The sequence below is a fragment of the Macaca thibetana genome, chromosome 16 (assembly GCF_024542745.1).
Source record: "Macaca thibetana thibetana isolate TM-01 chromosome 16, ASM2454274v1, whole genome shotgun sequence".
NCBI lineage: Eukaryota > Metazoa > Chordata > Mammalia > Primates > Cercopithecidae > Macaca > Macaca thibetana.
The window spans coordinates 29837894-29862262 of NC_065593.1; the positions used below are offsets into that span (position 1 = coordinate 29837894).

Genomic DNA, 24369 nt, shown 5'->3' on the forward strand with positions numbered 1-24369 from the left:
TTCCAGATGGGGCCTGGTGCAGTGGCTCATGCCTATAATCTCAACACTTTGGGAGGCCAAGGCAGGCAGATCACCTGACGTCAGGCAGTTTGAGACCAGCCTGGACAACATGGTGAAACCCGTCTCTATCACAAATACAAAAAATAGCCGTATGGGTGGGGGTGCCTGTAATCCCAGCTACTCAAGAGGCTGAGGCAGGATAATTGCTTCAACGTGGGAGGCGGAGGTTGCAGTGAGCTGAGATCATGTGCCATTGCACTTCAGCCTGGATGGCACAGAGAGACTCCGTCCCTCACACCCCCCACAAAAAAAAAAAAAAAAAAAATTCCAGATGGAGACTTAGAAATATTATTATAACTTAGTATGTCTGCAACATGATCTATCCCTCTTTCTAAGTATTATAAAATACCTGGGAACTGAGCACATGGATGAGGGATAGAGGAGAGCCAGGCCCCATTAGGAGCGTGATTGTTTTTTTGGAGACAGACTCTCACTTTGTTGCCCAGGCTGGAGTACAGTGGCCCATGATCTCAGCTGCTCACTCCAACCTCTGCCTCCTGGGTTTAAGCAATTCTTGTGCTTCAGCCTCCCGAGTACCTGGAATTACAGATGTGCACCACCACACCTGGCTAATTTTTGTGTTTTTGATAGAGATGGGGTTTCACTATGTTGCCCAGACTGGTCTCGAACTCCTGGCCTTATGTGATCCACCCACCTCAGCCTCCCAAAGTGCTGGGATTACAATGTGAGCCAGGAGCATAAAATATTTTTTAGGAAATGGAGTAGGGTAGGGAGAACCTGGACAAGAGGTGAGAAATCCTGAACTCTAGTCCTGGCTCAGCTGCTAGTTTTGTGGGGCATCTGTTGGGGTGTTGGTTTCCTCTCTGTAAGAATGGTAAGGTAATCGATCACAAAATAGGCTGGGTGGGGTGGCTCACGCCTGTGATCCCAACACTTTGGGAGGCCAAGGTGGGTGAATCACTTGGCATGAGGAGTTCAAAACCAGCCTGGCCAGCATGGTGAAACCCCGTTTCTATTAAAAATATAAAAATTAGCTGGACATGGTGGCACATGCCTGTAATTTCAACTACTCAGGAGGCTGAGACAGGAGAATCACTTGAACCTGGGAGGCAGAGGTTACAGTGAGCCGAGATCGTGCCATTGCACTCCAGCCTGGGTGACAGAGTGAGACTCCATATCAAAAAAAAAAAATTAAAAAATGAGCTCAGAAGTAGGTGGGAGTACTGTGGACCCCCAGAACAAAGTAGCAGGAGGTTCAAAACAGGCTGGCGAGGTGGAGGATGTTGATCAGTTCGGTCACTTTATGAAACACCCAGAGCAGTGGGGTTGGACTGGGGACTGCGAGGGACTAGATATCCCAACAAAATGAGTTCGATTTGCCTGAAACAGAGCTTGAAAGCTGCTTCATCTACACTTCAGGTGTGTTAAAAAGAAAAGAAAGAAAGCTGCTTCAGGATTCTGAGCATGGAGACATATTTCTGTTTTATCCCTATTTAAATGTCTAATAGCAAATGGTTTACTAGACTCTAAAACTGGGCTGAAGACCCTTTAGGCCTTCCCAGACTGTTGCGATGTCTCAGTGGGATAACGAATGTAACCAGATGGTAAGCCTTCAGGGGCAAGGACTTGATTTTGTCCACAATTCGACTGTATTTATTCATTCATCGTAGTTATCCGGTAAGTGTTTGTCGAATGAATACATGAATGAATGTATGTGTGAGAGCCCAGAGTAGACGCCCTGATATTTACTGAGATGAACTGAATGTGGAGCTGAAATGACGTGGACCCCACCTGCCTCCTTCCCTACTCCTTCCTCTCTCCTCAGCTCCGAGTGCAGTTCTCCACAGACTTGAGGGTACAGAAGATGTTTGAAATCCTCTTGGACGAAAACAGTGAGGCTGACAAGCGGGAAAAGGTAAGTGCTGGCCAATATCATCCAGCCAGCAGAAGGACCCGCTAGTCTGGACAGTGACATCATTCTGAGGGGGAAGGGGGACCGGAGGCCTGTCTTTGCAGCCCAGGAAGGAAAATTGGCCAAAGGTTAATCACATTGGAACACAGTGTAAACCGTAAGAAAGACTGAGATTTGGGTGAATCCAGTGAGGACGGTCATGCAGCAGGGTTGGATCCTGTCTTTATTTGAAATTTTGATGTTTTGTTCATCGTGGATTTTTTTTGGCATTGATTTTGATTTTTAAAAATATAGCATTGATTATTATTTGATTATTGAGTTCGTTGGTGTCCCTTTAAATTTTGCACCCAAGGCAAGTACCTCATTTGCCTCACTGTAACTTCAGCCCTAAGAAATAACAGCCCGTTAAAATCATGTTTTATTTTATTAAAAAATATTGTTAAGAAGTCTTTCTGAAAAATTTAAATATTTACAGACATAATCATCCTCTTAACCAAACTTGTTACCTTGTTTTTTTTTTATGTTCCCTTCTAGTGCTTCTGCAAAGGAAAAAAATTGAACATTTGAGTGTTTTACATCTGTAAGAACTTGAGAAACAATGTCCACGGAATTTTTGTTAGTTTTATGGTCAATAAATCCATAAACTAGGCAAATATCTTTCCTAACAAACTCTTGTGAGAACATAATGAGTTGTTACAGATAAAACAAGTTTTTTTGTTTTGTTTTGTTTTGTTTTGTTTTTTAAGTGCAAAGCCCTTAGCTGATAGTGATTGTTCTGGGCATGCTTGCCTGAAATTCTCTATTAAGCCCTCTCCCCAGCACCCAACTCAACATCTCTTTGCCCACCTCCTCACCTTCTTGTACCTCCTGTGTTTCTCAGCCCTGGGTTCTCAGGTCCTGCTTGAGACCTGGAGCCTTTTAAGGTTCGTGCATCCTTAAGTTGGAAGGCTTTCGGTGGGAAGAGACTTGGGAACCTGCTTGCTCAACTGCTGAAATTTACAGATGAGGAGTCTGGGGTCCAGAGAAGTGCCGTGACTCACCTGAGCTCATACAGCTACCAGGGAGCAGAATCAGAACTCAAACCCAGGGTTTTCAGGTCTCATCTAGTGTTTTTGCTGCTCACTTCCTGGGAACTTCAGATTCCTCTGAACAGGAAAATCAACAAAATGTTTAAGGACATGATTCTCCGTGTAAAAACACTACATTTCTCCACCTTTTTTCTAGTCCTTCTCTATAAGCATTATACACATCTTTATTTTAGCATAAGTGCAATTGGAGTAAACATATGATTCTGATTCTGCATACCAGTGCTTTTTCCATTGCTCTTAGTCTTTTTATTCATGACTTTAATGACTGCAATATATTTCATCCAGTTGGTCTTGATGCAAGTTACTTGGCTTTTTTTCTTGAATTGTGTTCTTGGGCTGTGTTTCCAGGAGGGGGATTACAAGGTGAGATAACAGAACAATGTTCTGAAGATCCAGTCTTTGCACTGGCTCTTGTACTTGGCCCACGGTACAGGCCTGGGTGGCCATACCTCCCTCGTAACCCTCATTACCTCTTCCTCCTTCAGGCTGCCAACAATCTCATTGTCCTAGGCCGTGAGGAAGCAGGAGCTGAGAAGATCTTCCAGAACAATGGGGTAGCCTTACTACTGCAGCTTCTGGACACTAAGAAGCCTGAGCTGGTGCTGGCTGCAGTGCGGACCCTGTCGGGCATGTGCAGCAGCCACCGAGCCAGGGTGAGCCCCTGGCTGTAGGGCATGTGGAGCAGATGGCTACTGGTCCAAGGATCTGGAGGGTGATGCGTGGTCAGGGCTGTGGCTGGCATCAATGGAACCTCATAAAAAGTCAAAGCGTGTTCCAGTCTCTTTTTCCCTTTGAGTTAGAAATGGGTTTGACTAAGCAAAGACAAGTTATTGAAAGTGCTTAATGCAGAAGTGGTGAATGCAAAGGCTATGATAGTTTACATTTTCTCATGCTAAGTCTTTGAAACCCAGTGTGTATTTTACACTACAGCACATCTCCATATGGTCTTGCCACAGTGCAAGAGCTCAACAGCCCCATGTGGCCAGTGGCCACTGTATTGGATGGCACAGCTCTGACCTCTGGGGACAGGCATGGCTTGTGTCAAGAGGTTTCCAGGACCGGGGAGCCCCATGAGGCAATGGCTGCCTGGGCTGATTTCTCTACTGCATGGGATGGGGTGGGGAGGATTATCGCACCCTCTCTAACCTGCATGGCAGCTGGAATGGAAGGGCAAGGCAGCTGACCATGGTTCTTGCTGGGGTTCTAGGCCACAGTGATTCTGCATGCAGTGCGGATAGACCGAATCTGTAGCCTCATGGCGGTGGAGAATGAGCAGATGTCTCTGGCTGTCTGCAATCTGCTCCAAGCCATCATTGACTCCCTGTCTGGGGAGGACAAGCGGGAGCATCGAGGGAAGGAGGAGGCCCTGGTTCTAGGTAGGAAATATTCTTCAGTTTTAGTTCAAGGGGATGGGGAAAGAAAGAGTCAGTTGCCACCTCAGACTGGGCATTACCTGTATGTGGGGATGGCTTGGTTTGATGTCTTTTCTTTTCCTTTTTTGAGATGGAATCTTACTCTGTCACCCAGGCTGGAGTGCAGCGGGGCGATCTAGACTCACTGCAACCTCCGCCTCCTGGGTTCAAGCACCTCTCCTGCCTCAGCCTCCTGAGTATCTGGTACTACAGGCACACACCACCATGCCCGCCTAATTTTTGTATTTTTAGTAGAGACAGGGTTTCATCATGTTCGCCAGGCTGGTCTCAAACTCCTGACCTCAGGTAATCTGTCCACCTTGGCCTCCCAAAGTGCTGGGATTACAGGCATGAGCCACTGCACCTGGCCTGTGATATGTATTTTCTGATTATAAAAGCAACAGGCATAGCTGCAGTATTCACAATAGCTAAAAGATGGATACAACTCGAATGTCCATTGGCAGGTTACTGGATGAGAAAAATATGGTATATACATACAATGGAGTATTCGTCTTAAAAACGCAGGAAAATTTGACACATGCTACAATGTCTACGAACATTGAGGACATTATGCTAGTGAAATAAGCCAGCCACAAAAGGACAAATACTGCATGGATCTACTCATATGAGATACTTGAGTAGTCAAATTCATGGAGATAGAAAGTAGAACAGTGTTTGGCAGGGGTTGGAGGAGGAGAAATGGGGGGTTATTGTCTAATGGGGATGGAGTTTCAGTTTTGCAAGATGAAAATAATTCTGTGAATAGATTGTGGCGTTTGCACAATGGTATGAATACACTTAATGCCATTGAACTGTACACTTAAACATTGTTACAATGGTAAATTTTACGTTATGTAAATTTTACCACAACTTAGAAAAAGTAACAGAGACTTATTGAAGACATTTGGGAAAATATAGAACTATGTAAAAATGAGAATAAATGCCTATAATTACCCATTCAGATAATCACTATTACCATTACCACATGTATCTTTCCTGTCTTTTTTTTTTTAAACCATCCACATCAATATCTAACAAAATTGGAATTCTGCTATGAATAGTTGCATGTTCTTTTCTTCATTGAGCATTATATTAATATTGCATACCATTTAATATTCTTAAAAAGGATTCCTTTGATTTTAATAATTAATTTTACATTTGTTTCCTGCACATGCATATACAGACTCATGCTTCTCCCTGCACATCCAGGTCCTAGGCATCAACTTAGAAAATGTTGCTCTGGGCCGGGCGCGGTGGCTCACGCCTGTAATCCCAGCACTTTGGGAGGCCGAGGCGGGCGGATCACAAGGTCAGGAGATCGAGACCATCCTGGCTAACACAATGAAACCCCGTCTCTACTAAAAATTACAAAAAATTAGCCGGGCGCGGTTGTGGGCGCCTGTAGTCCCAGCTACTCGGGAGGCTGAGGCAGGAGAATGGCGTGAACCCGGGAGGCGGAGCTTGCAGTGAGCCGAGATCGCGCCACTGCACTCCAGCCTGGGCTGGGCGACAGAGCGAGACTCCGTCTCAAAAAAAAATAAATAAAAATAAAAATAAAGAAAATGTTGCTCTGGCCAGGAAGGTCAAAGAGGAAGGTTCGCTCAGAAAACTTTATTTTCAAGAACATCATAATCTTCCCTTGTATGGATAATTCATCAATCAGCTCTATATTATTGGAGATTTCAATTATTTCCAATTTGTATGTTTATACAAAACTCTCCAGGAGCCATTTTTGCATCTGTGCTTGCATTTATAATTTTTATTTATTTATTTATTTATTTATTTATTTATTAATTTATTATTATTTTTGAGACAGAGTCTTGCTCTGTTGCCCAGGCTGGAGTGCAGTGGCATGATCTCGGCTCATTGCAACCTCCACCTCCCAGGTTTAAGCAATTCTCCTGGCTCAGCCTCCCGAGTAACTGGGCTTACAGGAGCACACTACCATGCCTGGCTAATTTTTGTATTTTTAGTAGAGATGGAGTTTCGCCATGTTGTCCTGGCTGGTCTCAAACTCCTAAGTTCAGGTGATCTGCCCGCCTCTGCCTCCCAAAGTACTGGGATTACAGGCATGAACTACCATGCCTGGCCACATTTATAATTATTTCCTGGGGTCAAATTCCTAGAAATGGAGCATAACTAATGTTCTTTCTATATCTTGCTCTCTAATTTCTTTCTGAGAGGCTGCATCAATTTATACTCTCACCAAGCAATGATGAGAGTCCGCATTTCAACACATTCTCATCAGATTTGAATGCTATCCTTCTTAAGGATATTTGCCTTGGATGTAGATTAAAATTATCTTGTTTGATTCAAAATGAAGTACTCATGAGATTGATCATTTTTCTGTATCTTTGTTAGCCATTTGGATTCCTTTATCTGGATGGTTTGTTCATGTTGTTACCTATTTTTTAATGTTTTCCTTATTTGTTTATAAGAGGCTTTTTTCTTTTTCTTTTCTTTTTTTTTTTTTTTTTTGTTAGACAGAGTCTTGTCTATCACTCAGGCTAGACAGTAGTAATGCAGTCACAGCTCACTGCAGCCTCAAACCTCTGGGCTCAATCCTCCCACCTCAGCTTCTGGAGTCACTAGGACTACAGGCTCATGCCACCACGCCTGGCTAATTTTTAAATTTTTCATAGAGACAGGGTCTCACTTTCTTGCCCAGGCTGGTCTCAAACCCCTGACCTCAAGTGATCTTCCTGCTGTGGCCTCCCAAAATGTTGGGATTACAGGTCACTGCACCCAGCCCTGAAGTCCCGGATTCTAGATGTGACTCTGACTTACTATTATTATAATGGTCAACTAGTCACTTTCCTTTTCTGAGCTAGAATCTTTGGAAGATCCAAGATGGCCCTGCTTGTGTGGCTGGCAGTTAACTGGAAATGTTGACCTTATGGCCTTGCTAGTGGCCAGCTTGGGTTTCTATAGAACATGGTGGCTGGATTCTAAATGGACAAGCCCCAACGTGCAAGTGCCATGTAAGTCTCTGGTTATGCCACAGGTCACGTAAGCAGCCCAAGGCCAGTGTGGGAGGAGATTACCCAAGAGCATTTATACTGAGAGTCGTGTTTCCCAGGGAGACACCAATTCACAATCTTCCATGACTTCCTTGGGTTGAGCATCTCTGCTACAAAATTCTTCCACATATTGATTTCCACTCTATCCCCTTGTAGCTTCCATCTGCCTCTGACCCAAAGTCTGCCCTCTGGAGTCTCACAGAAGGAGTCTATTATCTCACTCTCATGACTTGCCTTTGTCTGAAGATGAGCTGTCACATCGACTTACATCTTTCCTTCTTTAGGCGATGGAGCTGTATTCCTTCATCAGTTATTTATCTGACGTGGTTTGGAGAGCTTTGCTTTTCAGTTTGCCTGCCTTTGGGCTCCATCCTAGGATGAGAACAAAAATCTCTAAGTCTCAGGGAGGGCAAAATCAGAAAAAGGCATTTGTCTTTTAAGATCTACCAGTGGGCAGGAAGTCCTGGCGTCACAGGCAAAAGCTTGAATTCAGGTACCCAGCATGCCTGAATCTGTGGGGAGTGAAATGTCTCTAAAGAGTATAAATTCCCTTTCTGAAAAGCATTTTATTAAATCAGTTTATTAAAAACCACATAAAGCATCCCTGGAGCTCTGCCGCTCACTGCTAGGAGTGAAGAACTTTCTAAGAATCCAAACTGCTCAAGGATGGAATGAGCTGTTGTAGAAGTCAGTGTTCAGGGTGGCTGGAGGACTGCTTGCGGGTGTTGTCTAGGGATTTCTCTCCCTTTTTTCAGGTGAGATGGGCAATACTATACTCTCCTGGGAATTCACATATTCAGGAAGTAGTGGATTCAGTATTTCCAGAGTCTAGAAGCTGCTGCCCTTCCTGGTCATATATATGTGAGATTTCCTACCCCTTTCTACTTACCCCTGTCCTCTTGTTTTCAGACACCAAGAAGGACCTGAAGCAGATCACCAGCCACCTGCTGGACATGCTAGTCAGCAAGAAGGTATCTGGCCAGGGCAGGGATCAGGCGCTGAACCTGCTCAATAAGAACGTCCCCAGGAAGGACCTTGCCATTCACGACAACTCACGCACCATCTATGTGGTGGATAACGGTGAGAAGAGGGGAGGGTTTGGGGCTTGCTCAAGCCTTTTAAGTGGGCACCAGGGCACTAAACAGAAAATGGAAGATGTGAGGCTCTTGAAGAGGTCTTTAGTCCTAACTGAAAAGGTGAGAAAACGCGTTGGCACATCAGGATCACCAGTGGGCTTGTGAAGGTGCAGGTCAAGGCTCTGAATTCAGAGCCTGAACACGCCCAGGAAGTGCCCAAACACATCCCCAAAACGTGTGGGTGGAGCTACCTAGCAAATGGGGACAAGGACTCCACCAACCGCAGGGTAAAATTCCGGAAGTCTCATGGTTGGTAAAATACTTCACAGGCCTTTCAAAAGGGAGGAAATTGTATCAGGTATACTTTACATAAAGCACAGTGAGAATGTTTGTAAACCCAAAAGTATCTGAGACAGTTCTCAATCAATTTAGAAATTTATTTTGCCAAGGTTACAGACACGCCCCGCAGAGAGGAAACACAGAATCACAGAAACAGTCTGTGGTCTGAGCCTTTCTCCAAAGATGATTTTAAGGGCTTCAATATTTCAAGGGGAAAAGCAGCCTGGAGGGGAAAGAGGAAGGGTACGTTCACATTATATGAATGCACACGTTGGAAGAGAAAGGAGGAGGCAGGGAAATAGTCAATTACATATTTGTCTCCTGCTCAGTAAATGACCACTTTACACAAGATAAGGTGAACATAGAGTGGACATATTTAAGCACTAATTTACTAAACCTGTGGAGATATTTAATTTTTTATCTGTAGCTACCTGCTTAGGAATAAAAGGAAAGGCAGTCTCTTGCATGACTCAGCTTTCAGCTTAATTTTTTTTCCTTTGGTTTAGGGAATCGGGGGGGATCCCAAGATTTTATTTTAGTTTTTAAATTTATTTTTATTTATTTTTTTAGAGATAAGGTCTCACTGTGTTGCTCAGGCTAGAGTGCAGTGGCGTGATCATAGTCACTGCAACCTCAAATTCCTGGGCTGCAGCGATCCTCCTCCCCCTCAGCCTCCCAAGTAGCTGGGACCACAGGCACACACCATCATGCCCGGCTAATTTTTTTTATGTTTTGTGGAGATGTGGTTTTGCTATGCTGCCCAGGCTGGTCTCAGACTCCTGGATTCAAATGATCCTCCTGCCTTGGCCTCCCAAAGTGCTGGAATTACAGGCACAAACCACGGCACCAGGCCAAGATTTTATTTTCCTTTCACATGTTCTGGCAGTCACTCAATTTGTCAGCTCCGAGATGTTACCCCTCTCCTCAGTCAACTTCTTTGATTGTTAAGGAATCATACCTGTGGTTTTATGATCTGCTATGGTAAATTCTTCCAAAGATTTTATGACACACAGACTATCCCTTGTTCTAAAAGACTCAGATCAGCTTTTCCCAGCTTAAAAAATATCTTTTGATATTGCACTTCCCTTGTTTGGTTTTTACAGACCTCAACAAAGTACATGTGCAAGTGCTTAGACTTCAGCACATTACTCTACTGCTAAACGCCCAAACCCCACTTCCTCCCTGCCTCATTCTGGTCTTCTCCGCATGTATCATGAAACGTGAGCGTTAACAACAGACCTTCTCTCTCTGCACCAGGATCTAGGCTCATCCACGTGTTACGGGTTGGGACAGGTGGAGAGCACTATTTTTTATTCTGTTCTTTTTGCAAAGGGCACCAACATGGATAGCACTTGGGTAAAAATAATGTGGATTTAAAAATTCCAATATTCGAATACAAAGCTGCAATGTTGAGGTGTTACGTGTTGTGCAGACTGGGCTGGGAGACACGGTAAAGGAGCCGTCAGGATGTCAAACCTGAAGTGAGCTTTTGGGTGAGGGAAGGGGCAAAGATTAACAGGAAGAAGGTCTGGAGTGTTTGAACAGAAGAGAAACGAGATGCTCAAGGCGTGGGCAAGAATGGAAGGGGAGAGTGGGAGATGGGATTGGAGAGGTGCATTTGAGGGAGGCTTTTGGGACCCAGGCTGGGGACTCTGGGTTGGCTCATCAGGCACTTCCTGTTACTCCCCAGCCCTGTTGAGCACTTTTTAAATGTGTGGTTGTGACATAATAAGAAATATACATATTTGGTCTCTGCTGCTGTTTCCTGGCACACAGCTAACCTCTGAAGTGATAAGTATCTTTTTGTATGCTCATGTAATAACTGGTGGCTGGAATCCCCTAGGTAACCTCAGAATGTCAGAGTGGGGGCCAGTTGCCAGGGAAAACAACCATGCAATCACAGGATTGGAACTTTCAGCCCCTTACCCTTTACCTCCAGGGAGGGGAGAGGGGCTGGAGGTGGGATTCATCACTAATAACCGATGATTTAATCAACCGTGCCTACGTAATGAAGCCTCTGTTTTAAAAAAATCCCTAACCAAAGGGGCTTAAAGTGCTCCCAAGTTGGTGAACCCATGGAGGTGCTGGTGAGGTGGCTACCTGGAGAGGGCATGGAAGCGCCATGCCCCTTGCCAATACCTTGCCCTCTGCATCTCTTCCATCTGGCTGTTCCTGAGTTTTTGTTTTTGTTGTTTTTTTTTTTAAATAATAAATTGGTAATCAAGTAACTAAACTGGTTTTCTGAGTTCTGTGAGCCATTCTAGCAAATTATCAAACCCGAGGGAGAGGGTCATGGGAATCTCTGATTTATACTTGGCCAGTCAGAAGCACAGGTGGCAACTGGGACTGCTGGCATCTGAAGGAGGGTAGTCTTGTGGGACTGAGCCCTTAACCTGTGGGGTCTGTGCTAACCCCAAATAGATAGTGTCAGAGTTGAATTGTAGGATACCCATCTGGTGTCAGAAGTAAGCTCTGAGAGTAGAAGCAGTTTAGGGAGGAAACAGAAGTTTTCCTTTAAGTGGTGAAATGTAGGTTGCACCAAATTTACTGCCAGGCACTTTCTTTTTCTTTTTCTTTCATGTGTGGAGATGGGCTATGTTGCCCGGGCTGGTCTCAAACTCCTGGGCTCAAGTGATCCTCCCACCTCGACCTAACCAAAGTGCTGGAATTATAGGCATGAACCACTAAGCCACTTCCAGGCACTATTTTTTTTTTTTTTTTTTGAGACGGAGTTTTGCCCTTGTTGCCCAGGCTGGAGTGCAATGGCGTGATCTTGGCTCACTGCAACCTCCACCTCCCGAATTCAAGCGATTCTCCTGCCTCAGCCTCCCAAGTAGCTGGGACTACAGGCACCCGCCACTGCGCCCAGCTAATTTTTTTGTATTTTTAGTAAAGGCGGGGTTTTGCCATGTTGGCCAGGCTGGTTCCAGGCACTTTTAATTCCCTCCTAACATCTAGAGTTACATGCCTCCCAGCTTTTACCCGGAATGTTCTTCCTCCCACTTCCTTGTACTACCCAAGGTCTGACCAGCCCCAAGCCACCTCTAAAACCTGGCTCTGAAATCCACCTGTCTGTTGCCCCAGAGGCAATATAGTGTGACGGCTTACATCACAGGCTTTGAAATCAGACGTGATTGGGAGTGTGTCCTTGCTATGTCACTGGGCAACTTACTTGACTTCTCTAAGGCTTGTTTTTCTTCTCTGAAAGATGGGAATAATGATATCTAACCAGTAGGGGTATTGTTAGGATTAGATGAAGTTAATGTGTATAAAGCTCTTGGCATGTAATAAGTGCTCAGAATAAATTGCAGATATTATTTTGTTGAAGTGAATGACCCCATTTTCAGTGCTACCCTTCTATACTTATCACATCTCATTGTAATCTTCATATGTCAGTTTTCCCTATTGTATTGTGAGCTTTTGGAGGTCAGAATCGTATCATTTATTTTGGTAGCCAGTACCCCAAAGGTGCTCATTTATTCAACAAAGACATGACTGTTGAATTTGCCCGATGGTAATAGGAAGCCATTGAAGATTTTTCAACAGAAGAGATGAGAAGACATCATCGTAATAAATGTAAATATGGCATTTACTAAATACATAATAATTACACACTCAATAATGAACATTTATTGAGTGATAGTGATGTGTCTGGATTGACAGCAGGGTTTCCATACGTTATCTCATTGAGCCCTCAAACTTTATGAGGTAGGTAGTATTGTTCTCATTTTATAAATGAAGAAGCCGAGGCTTGAGGAAGAGAATATGAAATAGTATTTGGAGAAGTCTATACATCAACCTGTGGAATGTCAGCATTGGTAGAGTTCCCTGAGATCAACTAGTCCTGATTTTGTACATATGAAAATAGAGGCCCCTAGAGGGAGGTGAATTGGTCAAGGTGGGGGCAGTGTCAGGTGTAGAACCTGGGTCCCTTGACCCCATTCTAGGTCCCTTCATTCTGGATGAACTACATGTGTTCTACAGACAGGGCTGGAGAGAAGCTGGTGATAACACGTCACTGAGTGAGGGGTGTTTGTGAGGATGGAGCCCAGCAGGAATCTTAGGCTTGCCACTGTCTACCCTGCAGGTCTGAGGAAGATCCTGAAGGTCGTGGGGCAGGTTCCAGATCTGCCATCCTGCCTGCCCCTGACTGACAACACCCGCATGCTGGCCTCTATCCTCATCAACAAGCTCTACGATGACCTGCGCTGTGACCCGGAGCGCGATCACTTCCACAAGATCTGCGAGGAATACATCACGTAAGTTTCCTGGAGGCCTCACAGGGTCAGGCTCTGTCTTAGTTATCTACGGCTGTGTAACAAATTATCTCAAAATTTAGCAGCTAAAAACAATAATGTTTTTTTTTATCTCACACCAGAACAGAAATTTGGGAGTGGTTTGGCTGGGTGGCTCTGGCTTATGATCTTTCATGAAGTTACAGTCATGTGCTGGCTGGGGCTGCAGCCATCTGAAGGCTTGATGGGGGCTGGAAAATGCTTCCAAGATGATGGACTTACACAGCTGGCACATTGGTGCCGGCTGTTAGTGGGAGGCCTCGGTTCCCCCCGCTGCAGACCTCTCCAGAGGCTGCTGAAGCGTCTTCACTGCATGCCATTGGCTTGTCCCACAGTAAGAGATCCAAGAGGGAGCAAGGCCGCAGGGAGATGTCTTCTCTATCTAGCCTCAGAAGACACATGTCATCACTTCCGCCACATTCTATTCATTAGAAGCAAGTCAGTAAGTTTGGCCTACATTTAAGGGGAAAAAATTAGGTTTCACTTTTTGCAGGGAGGAGTGTCAACATATTTTTGAACATATTTTATTTATTTGTTGAGACAGGGTCTCACTCTGTCCCCCAGGCTGGAGTGCAGTGACACAATCATAGCTCACTGCAGCCTCAAACTTTTGGGCTCAAGTGAGCCTCCTTCCTCTGCCTCAGCCTCCCGAGTAGCTGAGACTACAAGCGTGCACTACCATGCCTGGCTAATTTTTGTATTTTTTGTTTCACTGTGTTTCCCAGGCTGGTCTTGAACTCCAAAGCTCAAGCAATCTTCCTGCCTCAACCTCCCAAAGTGCTGGGATTACAGGCATCAACTACCTTGCCCAGCCATGGACATTTTAAACCTACCACTGCTTCTGTGGTTGAAAGGAACAAATGCCAGCTTGTCAAGGAGGGAGGCCCCGTTCTTTCAAGACTAAGAACTGTGTGGCTTTGCAGAGTTAGACAGGGGTTAGGGCCCTCAGCAGCTGCAGTCCCTGGGTCTCCTTACTGGCACTCCAGCATCAGTGTGACTCCAGTGCATGACCTTTTAATTCTTTATTGCAGTGATTCTAAGACTTGTAAATTATTCAGATTTCTGAGATATCCCCTCTTGACTCAGTAGTTTGCGATGTGGCTCAGGAAGCTGCATGCTTAAAAACACTCCAGGTGAGTCTTAGGTGGGTGAAGACGTTGCCTTTACTCTGCTTTTCCTTTCTATGTTCCAGGGGTCAACAAACCTTTTCTACGAAGGGCCAGAGAGTAAATATTTTAGTCTTTGTGGGACATAAAAGTCTCTGTCAACATATTTTAAAAAATCCTTTAAAATGCAAAAAACTGGCTGGGTGCAGTGGTTCATGCCTGTAATCCCAGCACTTTGGGAGGCTGAGGCATGCAGATTACCTGAGGTCAGAAGTTCAAGATCAGCCTGACCAATATGGTGAAACCCCATCTCTACTAAAAATATCAAAAATTAGCCGGGTATGGTGGCGCATGCCTGTAATCCCAGCTACTAGGGAGGCTGAGGCAGAAGAATCACTTGAACCCAGGAGGTGGAGGTTGTAGTGAGCCAAGATCGTACCACTGCACTCCAGCCTGGGTGACAGAGCAAAACTCCATCTTAAAAAGAAAAAAAAAAATGCAAAAAGCTGCTGGCCAGGTGTGGTGGCTTATGCCTGTAATCCTAGCACTTTGGGAGGCCGATGTGGGAGAGTCACCTGAGGCCAGGAGTTCGAGACCAGCCCGGGCAACGTAGAGACCCCATCTCTAAAAATAAAAAAAAATTAAAAATTAGCTAAGTGTGATGGTGCACCCCTGTAGTTCCAGTTACTTGAGAGGCCGAGGTAGGAGGATCACTTGAGCCCAGGAGGTCAAGGCTGCAATGAGCCGTGAATGCACTACTGCACTCCAGCCTCGGTAACAGAGTGAGGCCCTGTCTCAAATAAAATAAAATCATGTGAAAGCTATTCTCAACTCCCTGGATTTGCCAACTCCTTCTCTACCCCATGGCTTCTATTCACCCTGACTTTGGTTCACTGATCTCTTCTTAAGGCTTCTCTCTTTCTCTATCTCAGTTTCAACTTTTCCTGCTGACTTCTTGAGTCCCTCATGAGGTCCCCAATTGACTTCCATTACTTGTCATCCAGCTAGTTCTTTTTTGGGCTTGTTGATTGAACCCCCCCTCCTGTCAGCCTGTGGAATGCTGAGAGGAGGGATCACTGCCTTCATCAAATGGTACCCCAGCCTGCCCCTAGCAAGAGTGGAATACACCCTGCTTCATCAGGGGCGGGGGCTCTGTGGGGACCCAGTGCCAGCTCAAAGGTCAGACCCCAACTAATTATGAAGGATGCTGGTTCCCTGGCACTGAGTGGAGAGATGAGGCACAGGACATGCGATGCTGAAGCTGGAGGGGCTCTCAGAGCTTCCAAAGCTGACTCCTCTTCCCCAGGGGAACTTACCCGAGATCCTCCAACAATCAGAGGCAGACATGGGACCAGAGCCCAGGTCTTGGACTCTCGGTGTGAAGTTCTCCTGACCAGTCCACACTACCTTCTTGCATTTATACACAGCTGCATGTCCACTGTGCACATCTGCCCTGTTTCCCACAATGCACCAATCTGGGCAGATGAGAAGCATCAGAAGGCATGTCACCTCTGACATTCCCATGTAGAGATTCTCCCCTAGAGTAGATGGTAATAGATTCTGAAAGCAAGGCAGAACATTCCTGGATATCTAACCCACATGCTCACTGACAGGGGACGGACTGAGACCAGATCACCAGAGGGGAGTGACCGGCCCAGGCCATGTCACAGTGAGATAGTGTGAAGGGCATCATGCTAGGCCTTTTTGTGTTGTCGATGCTGTACTGTCTTCCCCGACACAGCAGCTTCTGGAAAGGCTGTCAATTGACAGCTCTCAGCTGTTCTCTCTCTCTGGGACTTGCCTCAGTTGGGGAGAGCTGTTTCACCCTCTCCAGGGAAGCCAGTGTGCAAAGACTCGCCCCAGGCTAGCTGAGGTGACTCAGACCTATAATAGCAGTGCTTTGGGAGGCCAGGTGAAAAGATCACCTGAGGCCAGGGGTTTCAGATCAGCTTGGGCAACAAAGCAAGATCCCGTCTCTACCAAAAATTTAAACAATTATCTGAGCATGATGGTGTGCACCTGTAGTCCCAACTGCTCAGGAGGCTGAGGTGGGAGGATTGCTTGAGCTTAGGGGTTTGAGGTCACAATGAGCTATGATGGCACCAGTGCACTCCAGCAACAGAGCAAGACTCAGTCTCAAAAAAAAAAAAAAAACTCACTCCAACTTGGAACAACTGTGAAGGATGTTCCAGCTCCAGAACTTCTTGGAGGCTGAGGCTTTGTGGTGACTGCAAAGTGCCTCCCTCTTCCCCAGTCCTGCTTCCTTCTCTTCCCAAGAGCTCTCTCAAATAAAGTTCCTGCATGCCAATCCCTGAGTCACAGTGTATTTCCCAGAGGCACACCCTGTGACACATCTGTTATGTCATTTATCCTCACCACAACTCTGAGAACTAGTAGTACTATCCTCAGTTTACAGGAGCTGAGGCTCAGAGAGGTTCGCTGAATTGCCCAGTATCACACAGCACATGAGTGGTGGAGCCAGGATGCAAATCCAAATCCGTCTGCCTCCAAATCTCACACTCTTTCCACTCTCTTGGACCAGTTCTCTTGACCGCCCTTGACTTTGTTTTAGGGGCAAGTTTGACCCCCAGGACATGGACAAGAATTTGAATGCCATCCAGACGGTGTCAGGGATCCTGCAGGGCCCCTTTGACCTGGGCAACCAACTGCTGGGACTGAAAGGTGTGATGGAGATGATGGTGGCACTATGTGGCTCAGAGCGTGAGACGGACCAGCTGGTGGCCGTGGAGGCCCTCATCCATGCCTCCACCAAGCTCAGCCGTGCCACCTTCATCATCACCAATGGAGTGTCACTGCTCAAACAGATCTACAAGACCACCAAAAATGAGAAGATCAAGATCCGCACACTGGTGGTGAGTGGGCTCGGTACCACCCTCCTACTCGGTACCAGGAGCCATGCCAGGCACCAGTGACACCAAAATGAATGAGTTGAGGCCGCTGTCCTTGGGGAGACCAGGTTCAAGGGGGCACCAGACCCAGCCACAGACCCCTGCAGAACAGGGCATATCCAGGGGGTTTGTGAGGTTGTAGATTCAGAATGGTGAACTCTGCTGCTTAACCCTGAGGACGTTCGTCTCCCTGCTTACGAATAACACGAACACTGATGAGCTTGCGATGCATTTTCAGAGCAAATTCTGAAAAGCCAGTTTCCTTAATCAGTTTCTATAAGATATTTTTTTTCCACTTTCATTTTATTTATTTATTTATTTTTTGAGATGAAGTCTCACTCTGTCACCTAGGCTGGAGTGTAGTGGCGTAATCTCAGCTCACTGCAACCTCCACCTCCCAGGCTCAACTGACTCTCGTGTCTCAGCGCCCAGAGTGGTTGGAATTATAGATGTGTGCCACCACACCCGGCTAATTTTTGTATTTTTAGTAGAGACGAGATTTTGCCATGTTGGCCAGTCTGGTCTTGAACTCCTGACCTCAGGTGATCCAACCCCTGGGCCTCCCAAAGTGCTGGGATTACAGGCGTGAGCCACTGTGCCTGGCCTGAAGTTATTATTATTGTTGTTGTTATTTTTTGAGGCAGAGTCTCCCTCTGTCACCCAGGCTGGAGTCCAGTGGCACGATATTGGCTCACTGCAACCCCCATGATCTTGGCTCACTGCAACCTCCACCTCCTGGGTTCAAATGATTCTCCTGCCTCAGTCTCCCAAGTAGCTGGGATTACAGGTGTCTACCAGCACATCTGGCTAATTTTTGTATTTTTAGTAGAGATGGGTTTCACCATGTTGGCCAGGCTGGTGTCAAACTCCTGGGCTAAGTGATCCACCCGCCTTGACCTCCCAAAGTGCTGGGATTACAGGCGTGAGCCACTGCACCCAGCATCAATTTTTTAAAAACAAATTTTAGCTTCTGACAAAAGTGAATTTTCTCTTATGAAATGGCCCCCCTAAGAAAAGTCCATTTTTCTCTGGGTAGAATTTTGCACATCTGAATCTGTTATCCAGAAGATAGGATTTCTCTGCCAGTTTCTGTGCCATAATAAGGTTCCTCATTGAAGCTTCAGATGTGGTTAACTTGGTCTTGCTGTTTTTTTCAAAATGGCAGGCACAATACATCTGTGGGGTCAAAATGGTGGGGGTCAAAATGGAGGGCAAGAACTTGCAACTTGATGGGCCTCTAACCCAGAGCATCAGGGAAAGTATCTCAGCAGAGGTGATACCTGAGCTGACTTTTACAGTCTGCACAGAGGTGGATCCAAGCAAAGAAAGAGGGGCGAAGTGTTCTGGCCATAGAAACCAGTTGGAGCAGGGCTTCATCCGCAAGCCTTGGTGTCTCTGATCCTGCATGCGTCCGCTGTCTCCTCTCCTCCACAGGGACTCTGTAAGCTTGGCTCCGCAGGTGGCACAGACTACGGTCTCAGGCAGTTTGCGGAAGGGTCGACAGAAAAGCTGGCCAAACAGTGTCGCAAGTAAGGGGGGTGTGTTTCCCAGGCCCTCCACCTCCTCACGCGCCTTCTGGGCAGGAGTCTCTGGGGTGTGCTCCAGTGGAGTGTGAAAGGGACCTTATCATCGGTTCACCACCCTGAAATCGCCTCACCCTCTTGACCTGAGCCCTGGGCCCCTTCCCACGTGTGCTCCCTCCTCACTTCCAGGTGGCTGTGCAATACGTCCATAGACACCCGGACCCGGCGCTGGGCAGTGGAGGGCCTGGCCTACCTCACGCTGGACGCCGATGTGAAGGACGACTTTGTCCAGGACATCCCTGCCCTGCAGGCCATGTTTGAGCTGGCCAAGGCAAGTGTGGAGGAGTCTGGCCTGACCACAAACCTCAGGAAAGGTCTGTTGGGTCCAGACCCACAGGGATTGGATCCCAGTCTTCCTCCTGGCTCTACTCCTTACCCCTGTGTAAACCTGATCGGTTATTTCCCCTTTTCTGGCCCTCATTTTACCTGACTGTAAAATGGACTCCCAACTCCTAATGCCTTCCAGAGTGGGAAGATGCACAGGAGGGCAGTTTGTTTTCCTGGGGTCCTCAGGAGGTAAGGTCTTGAAGGACCTGAGGCAGCTAAAAAAAAAAAAAAAAAAAAAGCAGGGGGGCATCGTAGCATGCGCCTGTAATCCCAGCACTTTGGGAGGCTGAGGCGGGCAGATGGCTTGAGCTCAGGGGAGTTCGGGACCAGCCTAGGCAACATGGTGAAACCCCATCTCTACAAAAAATAAAAAAATTAGCTGGGCGTGGTGGCACATACCTGTAATCCCAGCTACTCGGGAGGCTGAGGTGGGAGGATTGCTTGAGCCTTGGGAGGTCCAGGCTGCAGTGAGCCAGAATTGCACCTCTGCACTACAGCCTGGGTGACAGAGAGAGAGACCTTGCCTCAAGAAAATAAATAAATAAAAGAGGCTGTGCCTGGCCTTTCTGGGAACCTGCCCTCCCTCCGAGACCCTCCCAGACTCCTTTCCTTGTCTGCCGGGCCAACTCCCTGGCTCTTTTCTACCAGTAAAGGAAGAAAGTTTGGGAGAGATTTTCGCCAGGACCTGAGAATGTTCAGCTCCCGCCCCATCTCCAGTTGGATGGGAAAGTGTTAGACTGGGCTTTTGGAATAGGCACAAACTGAGGATCTTTGTGAGACAGCTCCTATTCATACTGCCAGAGCTGCTGTTGGAGGGTACAGGAGACACTGCTGCCCGCCTTTATGGACAGAGCCTCTCCTGCACTGCTGTCTTTCCTCAGAATGGGCCCTACCAGCTGCACTCCTCCCACACCAACCTGCCGGCCACGTGAGGGAGCATCCTGGAAGCAGGGATTTGTCCTAAAGTTTCCTTTCTGCTTTCCTTCTCCCCGACCCTGTGCCTTCCAGACCAGTGACAAGACCATCCTGTACTCGGTGGCCACCACCCTGGTGAACTGCACCAACAGCTACGATGTCAAGGAGGTCATCCCGGAGCTTGTCCAGCTCGCCAAGTTCTCCAAGCAGCATGTGCCCGAGGAGCACCCCAAGGTAGGGTCAGGCGCGACGTGGGAGGGATCTGGTCTGTGCCACCAGGCCTCCAAAGGAGGCGGAATGGCAAAAGGAGTGGTGTCAGGAGCAGCGTGGTGTGTGTCTGGGTGGTTGGGGGTAGGATACACATACACCGAAGATGTTAATGGTAAACTTTCCCACCAGATGGTGCTCATGCTTTTTCTTTGTTTTCATTTTCTATTTTGAAAAAAATCCAACAATTTGTAATCTGAAAAAACAAACGGAGCTATGATGGACACTTTGCAATTTGTGTTGTTGATTTTATGGATTAAAGACAGTTTTATTTCATGTCTCCAACAGATAACAATTTGATTTTCTCAGATTTCTGGGTTTTGTGACATGGGTGCTAAGTAGGAATCATGAGTGGAGAGGCATGCTCAGCATTAACCCAGAAGTCACGGATCCCCTGGACCCCTCTCCAACAATTCCCTACACATGAAGATATGATTTGTGTGTGATTTGCATATGAATATATGCAAGGTATAGCCAGCCAATAAAATCATTTAGATTTTTTAAATAATCAAAGTAAAATAATCATGCTGCAAAACAAGTTAAAATGTGGAGAAAAGGGAATAACCACTCATGATTACGTCATCTCCACATGACTGCTGTTGGCATTTTGACGCTATGTTACCTACCAGGGGCTTTTTTTCTATGTATCTTTTTTCTTTTCACAGTTACAATCAGAATATATTTATCATTTTGTGCCCGATTTTGGAAAAATACGTTTTCCACATTGCCATCTCATTCTCTGAATCATTTTTATTGTATTTATTTTTTGAGGCAGAGTCTGGCTCTCACCCAGGCTGGATTGCAGTAGTGAGATCTAGGCTCACTGCAACCTCTGCCTCCCAGGTTCAAGTGATTATCCTGCCTCAGCCTCCTGAGTAGCTGGAATTACAGGCATGCACCACGACTCCCAGCTAATTTTTGTATTTTTAGTAGAGACAGGGTTTCACCATGTTGGCCAGGCTGGTCTTGAACTCCTGACCTCAAGTGTCCCATCCACCTCGGCCTCCTAAAGTGCTGGGAATCCAGGCATGAGTCACTGCACCCGGCCTCTGAATCATTTTTGAAAGCTGAATGATGTTTCATCCAGGCAAGGGTGCAGAGCACGTGCTGTGGCTGTGAAGTTCCAAGGTGGCTTCCAGGGCTTGCCCAGGGTTGTCATCCCCTTCCCCACCACTCCCCACTCTGAGGATTGTCTGTAGGGACTCTTTAACCCTGGGTTGACTTTGGGTTTCCAGCAAACCCAATCTATTGTTATGGTGGCTTCATCCGCTGTGTCCTTTCTCTCCTGCTTATACTCTCTACCTCCCCTCCCACCCCAGCCTTTTCCAAGAAAAACAATATAAGCATCATTTAGTCTTTTGGATTATCTTTCTTTTATTTCATTCCTCTGTGAGTGAGAGAACCTTTGGGACTGGTTTTCTACGGTATCAGCTCCTCAGGCTCTGTCTTGGGATTAGGGAAGGCAAGGAAGAAAAGAGACAGTGACACACGACAGCAGAGCGTGCTATATACCCCTTGGCAGTTGTTTGGGAAGAGGGAATCTGGAGAAGTGTCTTAGTTTCCTATTGTTTCTAGAACACATTGCCACAAGCACTGTGACCTAAAACAACACAATTTTTACTTTTTTTTTTTTTTTTGAGACTGAGTCTCCCTCTGTTACCCAGGTGGAGTGCAGTGGTGCAATCTTGGCTCACTGCAACCTCCACTTCCTGGGCTCAAGCAATTCTCCTGCTTCAACCTCCTGAGTGACTGGGGTTACAGACATGTTCCACCATGCCCAGCTAATTTTTGTATTTTTAGTAGAGACGGGGTTTCGCCATGTTGCCCAGGCTGGTCTCGAACCCCCGGGCTCAAGTGATCCACCCACCTCAGCCTCCCAAAGTGCTGGGATTACAGACGTGAGCCACCGCGCCTGGCCCAGTTTTAAAAATCTTATCGTTCTGGAGGTCAAGAGTCCTAAAATGAGTCTCACTTGGCTAAAGTCAAGGTGTTAGCAGAGCTGGTTTCTTCGGGTGGCTCTAAGGGAGAATCATTTTGTTGCCTTTTTCAGCTTCTAGAGGCCACCTACATGCTTTGGCTGGTGACCTTGAACCACTCCGACCTCACTTCCATTCCATTGTCACATCTCCTAGTGCTATCTCTGATCTTCCTGCCTCCCTCTGATAAAGATCCTGGTGATTATATTGGGCCCACGCAGAAATCTAGGCTTACCTCCCCATCTCAAAATCCTTGACTTAATTGTGTCTACAAAATCTCTTTTACCATGTAAGGTCCCACATTCACAGGTTCCAGAGATTAGGCCGTGGACATCTTTGGAGGCCATTATTCAACCGACCCCAAGAATTCAGAAATGCACCATCTTTGGTTCCAATTCAGATTGGCCTAGCACCCAGGACCCTCTCACATTGCCATCTTTTCATCTCCCCAGGACAAAAAGGACTTTATAGATATGCGGGTGAAGCGGCTTCTGAAGGCGGGTGTCATCTCTGCTCTGGCTTGCATGGTGAAAGCAGATAGTGCCATCCTCACCGACCAGACCAAGGAGCTGCTGGCCAGGTGGGGCTGCAGTGGACCAAGGCTTGGAACTAGGGCTGAGGGCTGAGGGGCCTGGAGTGTAGCATGCTGGGCAGGGAGATAGAAATGCTGGGGGCCTAAATGAGATAAGATATTGGGAAAGCCTGGAGAAAGGTCTGAGGGGATCAGCTTTGAAAAGTGACATGGGACCAGGGGTGGTGGCTCATGCCTATAATCCCAGGGCTTTGGGAGGCCGAGGTGGGAGGCTTGCTTGAGTCCAGGAATTCAAGACTAGTTTGGGAAACATACTGAGACCCCATCTGTACAAAAAATTTTAAAATTAGCCTGGTCTGGTGGTGTGCACCTGTACTCCCAGCTACTTGGGAGGCTAAGGCAGGAGGATCACTTGAGCCCAGGAATTCAAGGCTGCAGTGAATGATGATGGTACCACTGCACTCCAGCCTGGGCAACAGAGCAAGGTCCTGTCTCTGTACAACAGAGGAAAGAAAGAAAGAGAGAAAGAGAGAGAGAGAGAGAGACAGAGAGAGAGAGAGAGAGAGAAAGAAAGAAAGAAAGAAAGAAAGAAAGAAAGAAAGAAAGAAAGAAAGAAAGAAAGAAAGAAAGAAAGGAGAGGAGAAAGAAAGAGAGAGGGAGTAAGGGAGGGAGAGAGGAAAGAAAAGAAAGAGAGAGAGGAAGGAAGGAAGGGAGGAAGGAAAAAAGGAAGGAGGGAAGGGAAAAGAAGAAGAAAGGAAGGAGAAAGAAGAAATAAAAAAGAAAGAGAGAGAGAAAGAAAGAAAAAAGAGAAAGAAAGAAAGAGGTAGAAAGGAGGGAAGGAAGGAAGGAGAGAGAGAGAAAGGAAAGAAAGAAGGAAAGAAAGAAAGAAGAAAGAAAAGAAAGAGGGGAAAGAAAGAAGAAAGAAAGGAAGGAAGAAGGAAAGAAAGAGGGAAGGAAGGAAGAAGGAAAGAAAGAGGGAAAGAAGGAAAGGAAGGAAGAGAAGTGACATGGTGGGCAGGTGATCACAGGTGGAAGTTTGCATCAGGAGAAAGGAGGCCACTGTTCCTTCTTGTTACCTTGTTCCCAGAGATTAAAGGCACAGTCTCCGTGCAGTCTGGCCAGGGAGGCAGGCAAGATCACAGCTACAGTCCAATACAATGGGTGCCATGATGTGGGAGGCACAAAGGGCTGGTTGGAGCACAAGCAGTGTCCCCCAACCAGCCAGACTGGAGGGGAAGTGGGTGGGCAGCTGGTAAGGCCTCCTGGGGGATGTGACAACTCAATCAAGCTCTGAAGGAAGGAAAGGAGCCACCTAAATGCAGGAGAGGGAAGGTTCCAGGCAGAGAGAATAGCATCTGCAATGACACCGAGGATGGAGAGAGAATGAGTGAATTTGGGGTTCTCCTGCAATATGTCTGGGGCAGGGAATGCACAGGAGGGACTGGTGCTAGATGAGACAAGAGAGGAGGCCAGAGCCAGATCATGGAGGCCCTGGGGCACATCCATGTTGAAAAGTTTCTCCTGGGTGATTGTGTCCCTAAATAGGGATAGCGAGGGCGCTCTTTGCAACCTCACTTGGCCTTAATTCCTT

At 46.7% G+C, this 24369-nt stretch overlaps 1 protein-coding gene across 2 annotated transcripts in view; it reads left to right on the top strand.

The window, feature by feature from the left end:
- Positions 1-24369, top strand: part of UNC45B (unc-45 myosin chaperone B) — a 39736-nt gene that overhangs the window by 2659 nt on the left and 12708 nt on the right. For both annotated transcript variants that reach the window (XM_050762511.1, XM_050762510.1), the window contains exons 5-14: positions 1847-1936; positions 3507-3674; positions 4229-4397; positions 8363-8533; positions 12956-13127; positions 16842-17142; positions 18613-18707; positions 18891-19032; positions 20097-20237; positions 22699-22826. In XM_050762511.1, the coding sequence (XP_050618468.1) occupies positions 1847-1936; positions 3507-3674; positions 4229-4397; positions 8363-8533; positions 12956-13127; positions 16842-17142; positions 18613-18707; positions 18891-19032; positions 20097-20237; positions 22699-22826 (1577 nt within the window). The remainder of the gene's footprint in view (positions 1-1846; positions 1937-3506; positions 3675-4228; positions 4398-8362; positions 8534-12955; positions 13128-16841; positions 17143-18612; positions 18708-18890; positions 19033-20096; positions 20238-22698; positions 22827-24369) is intronic.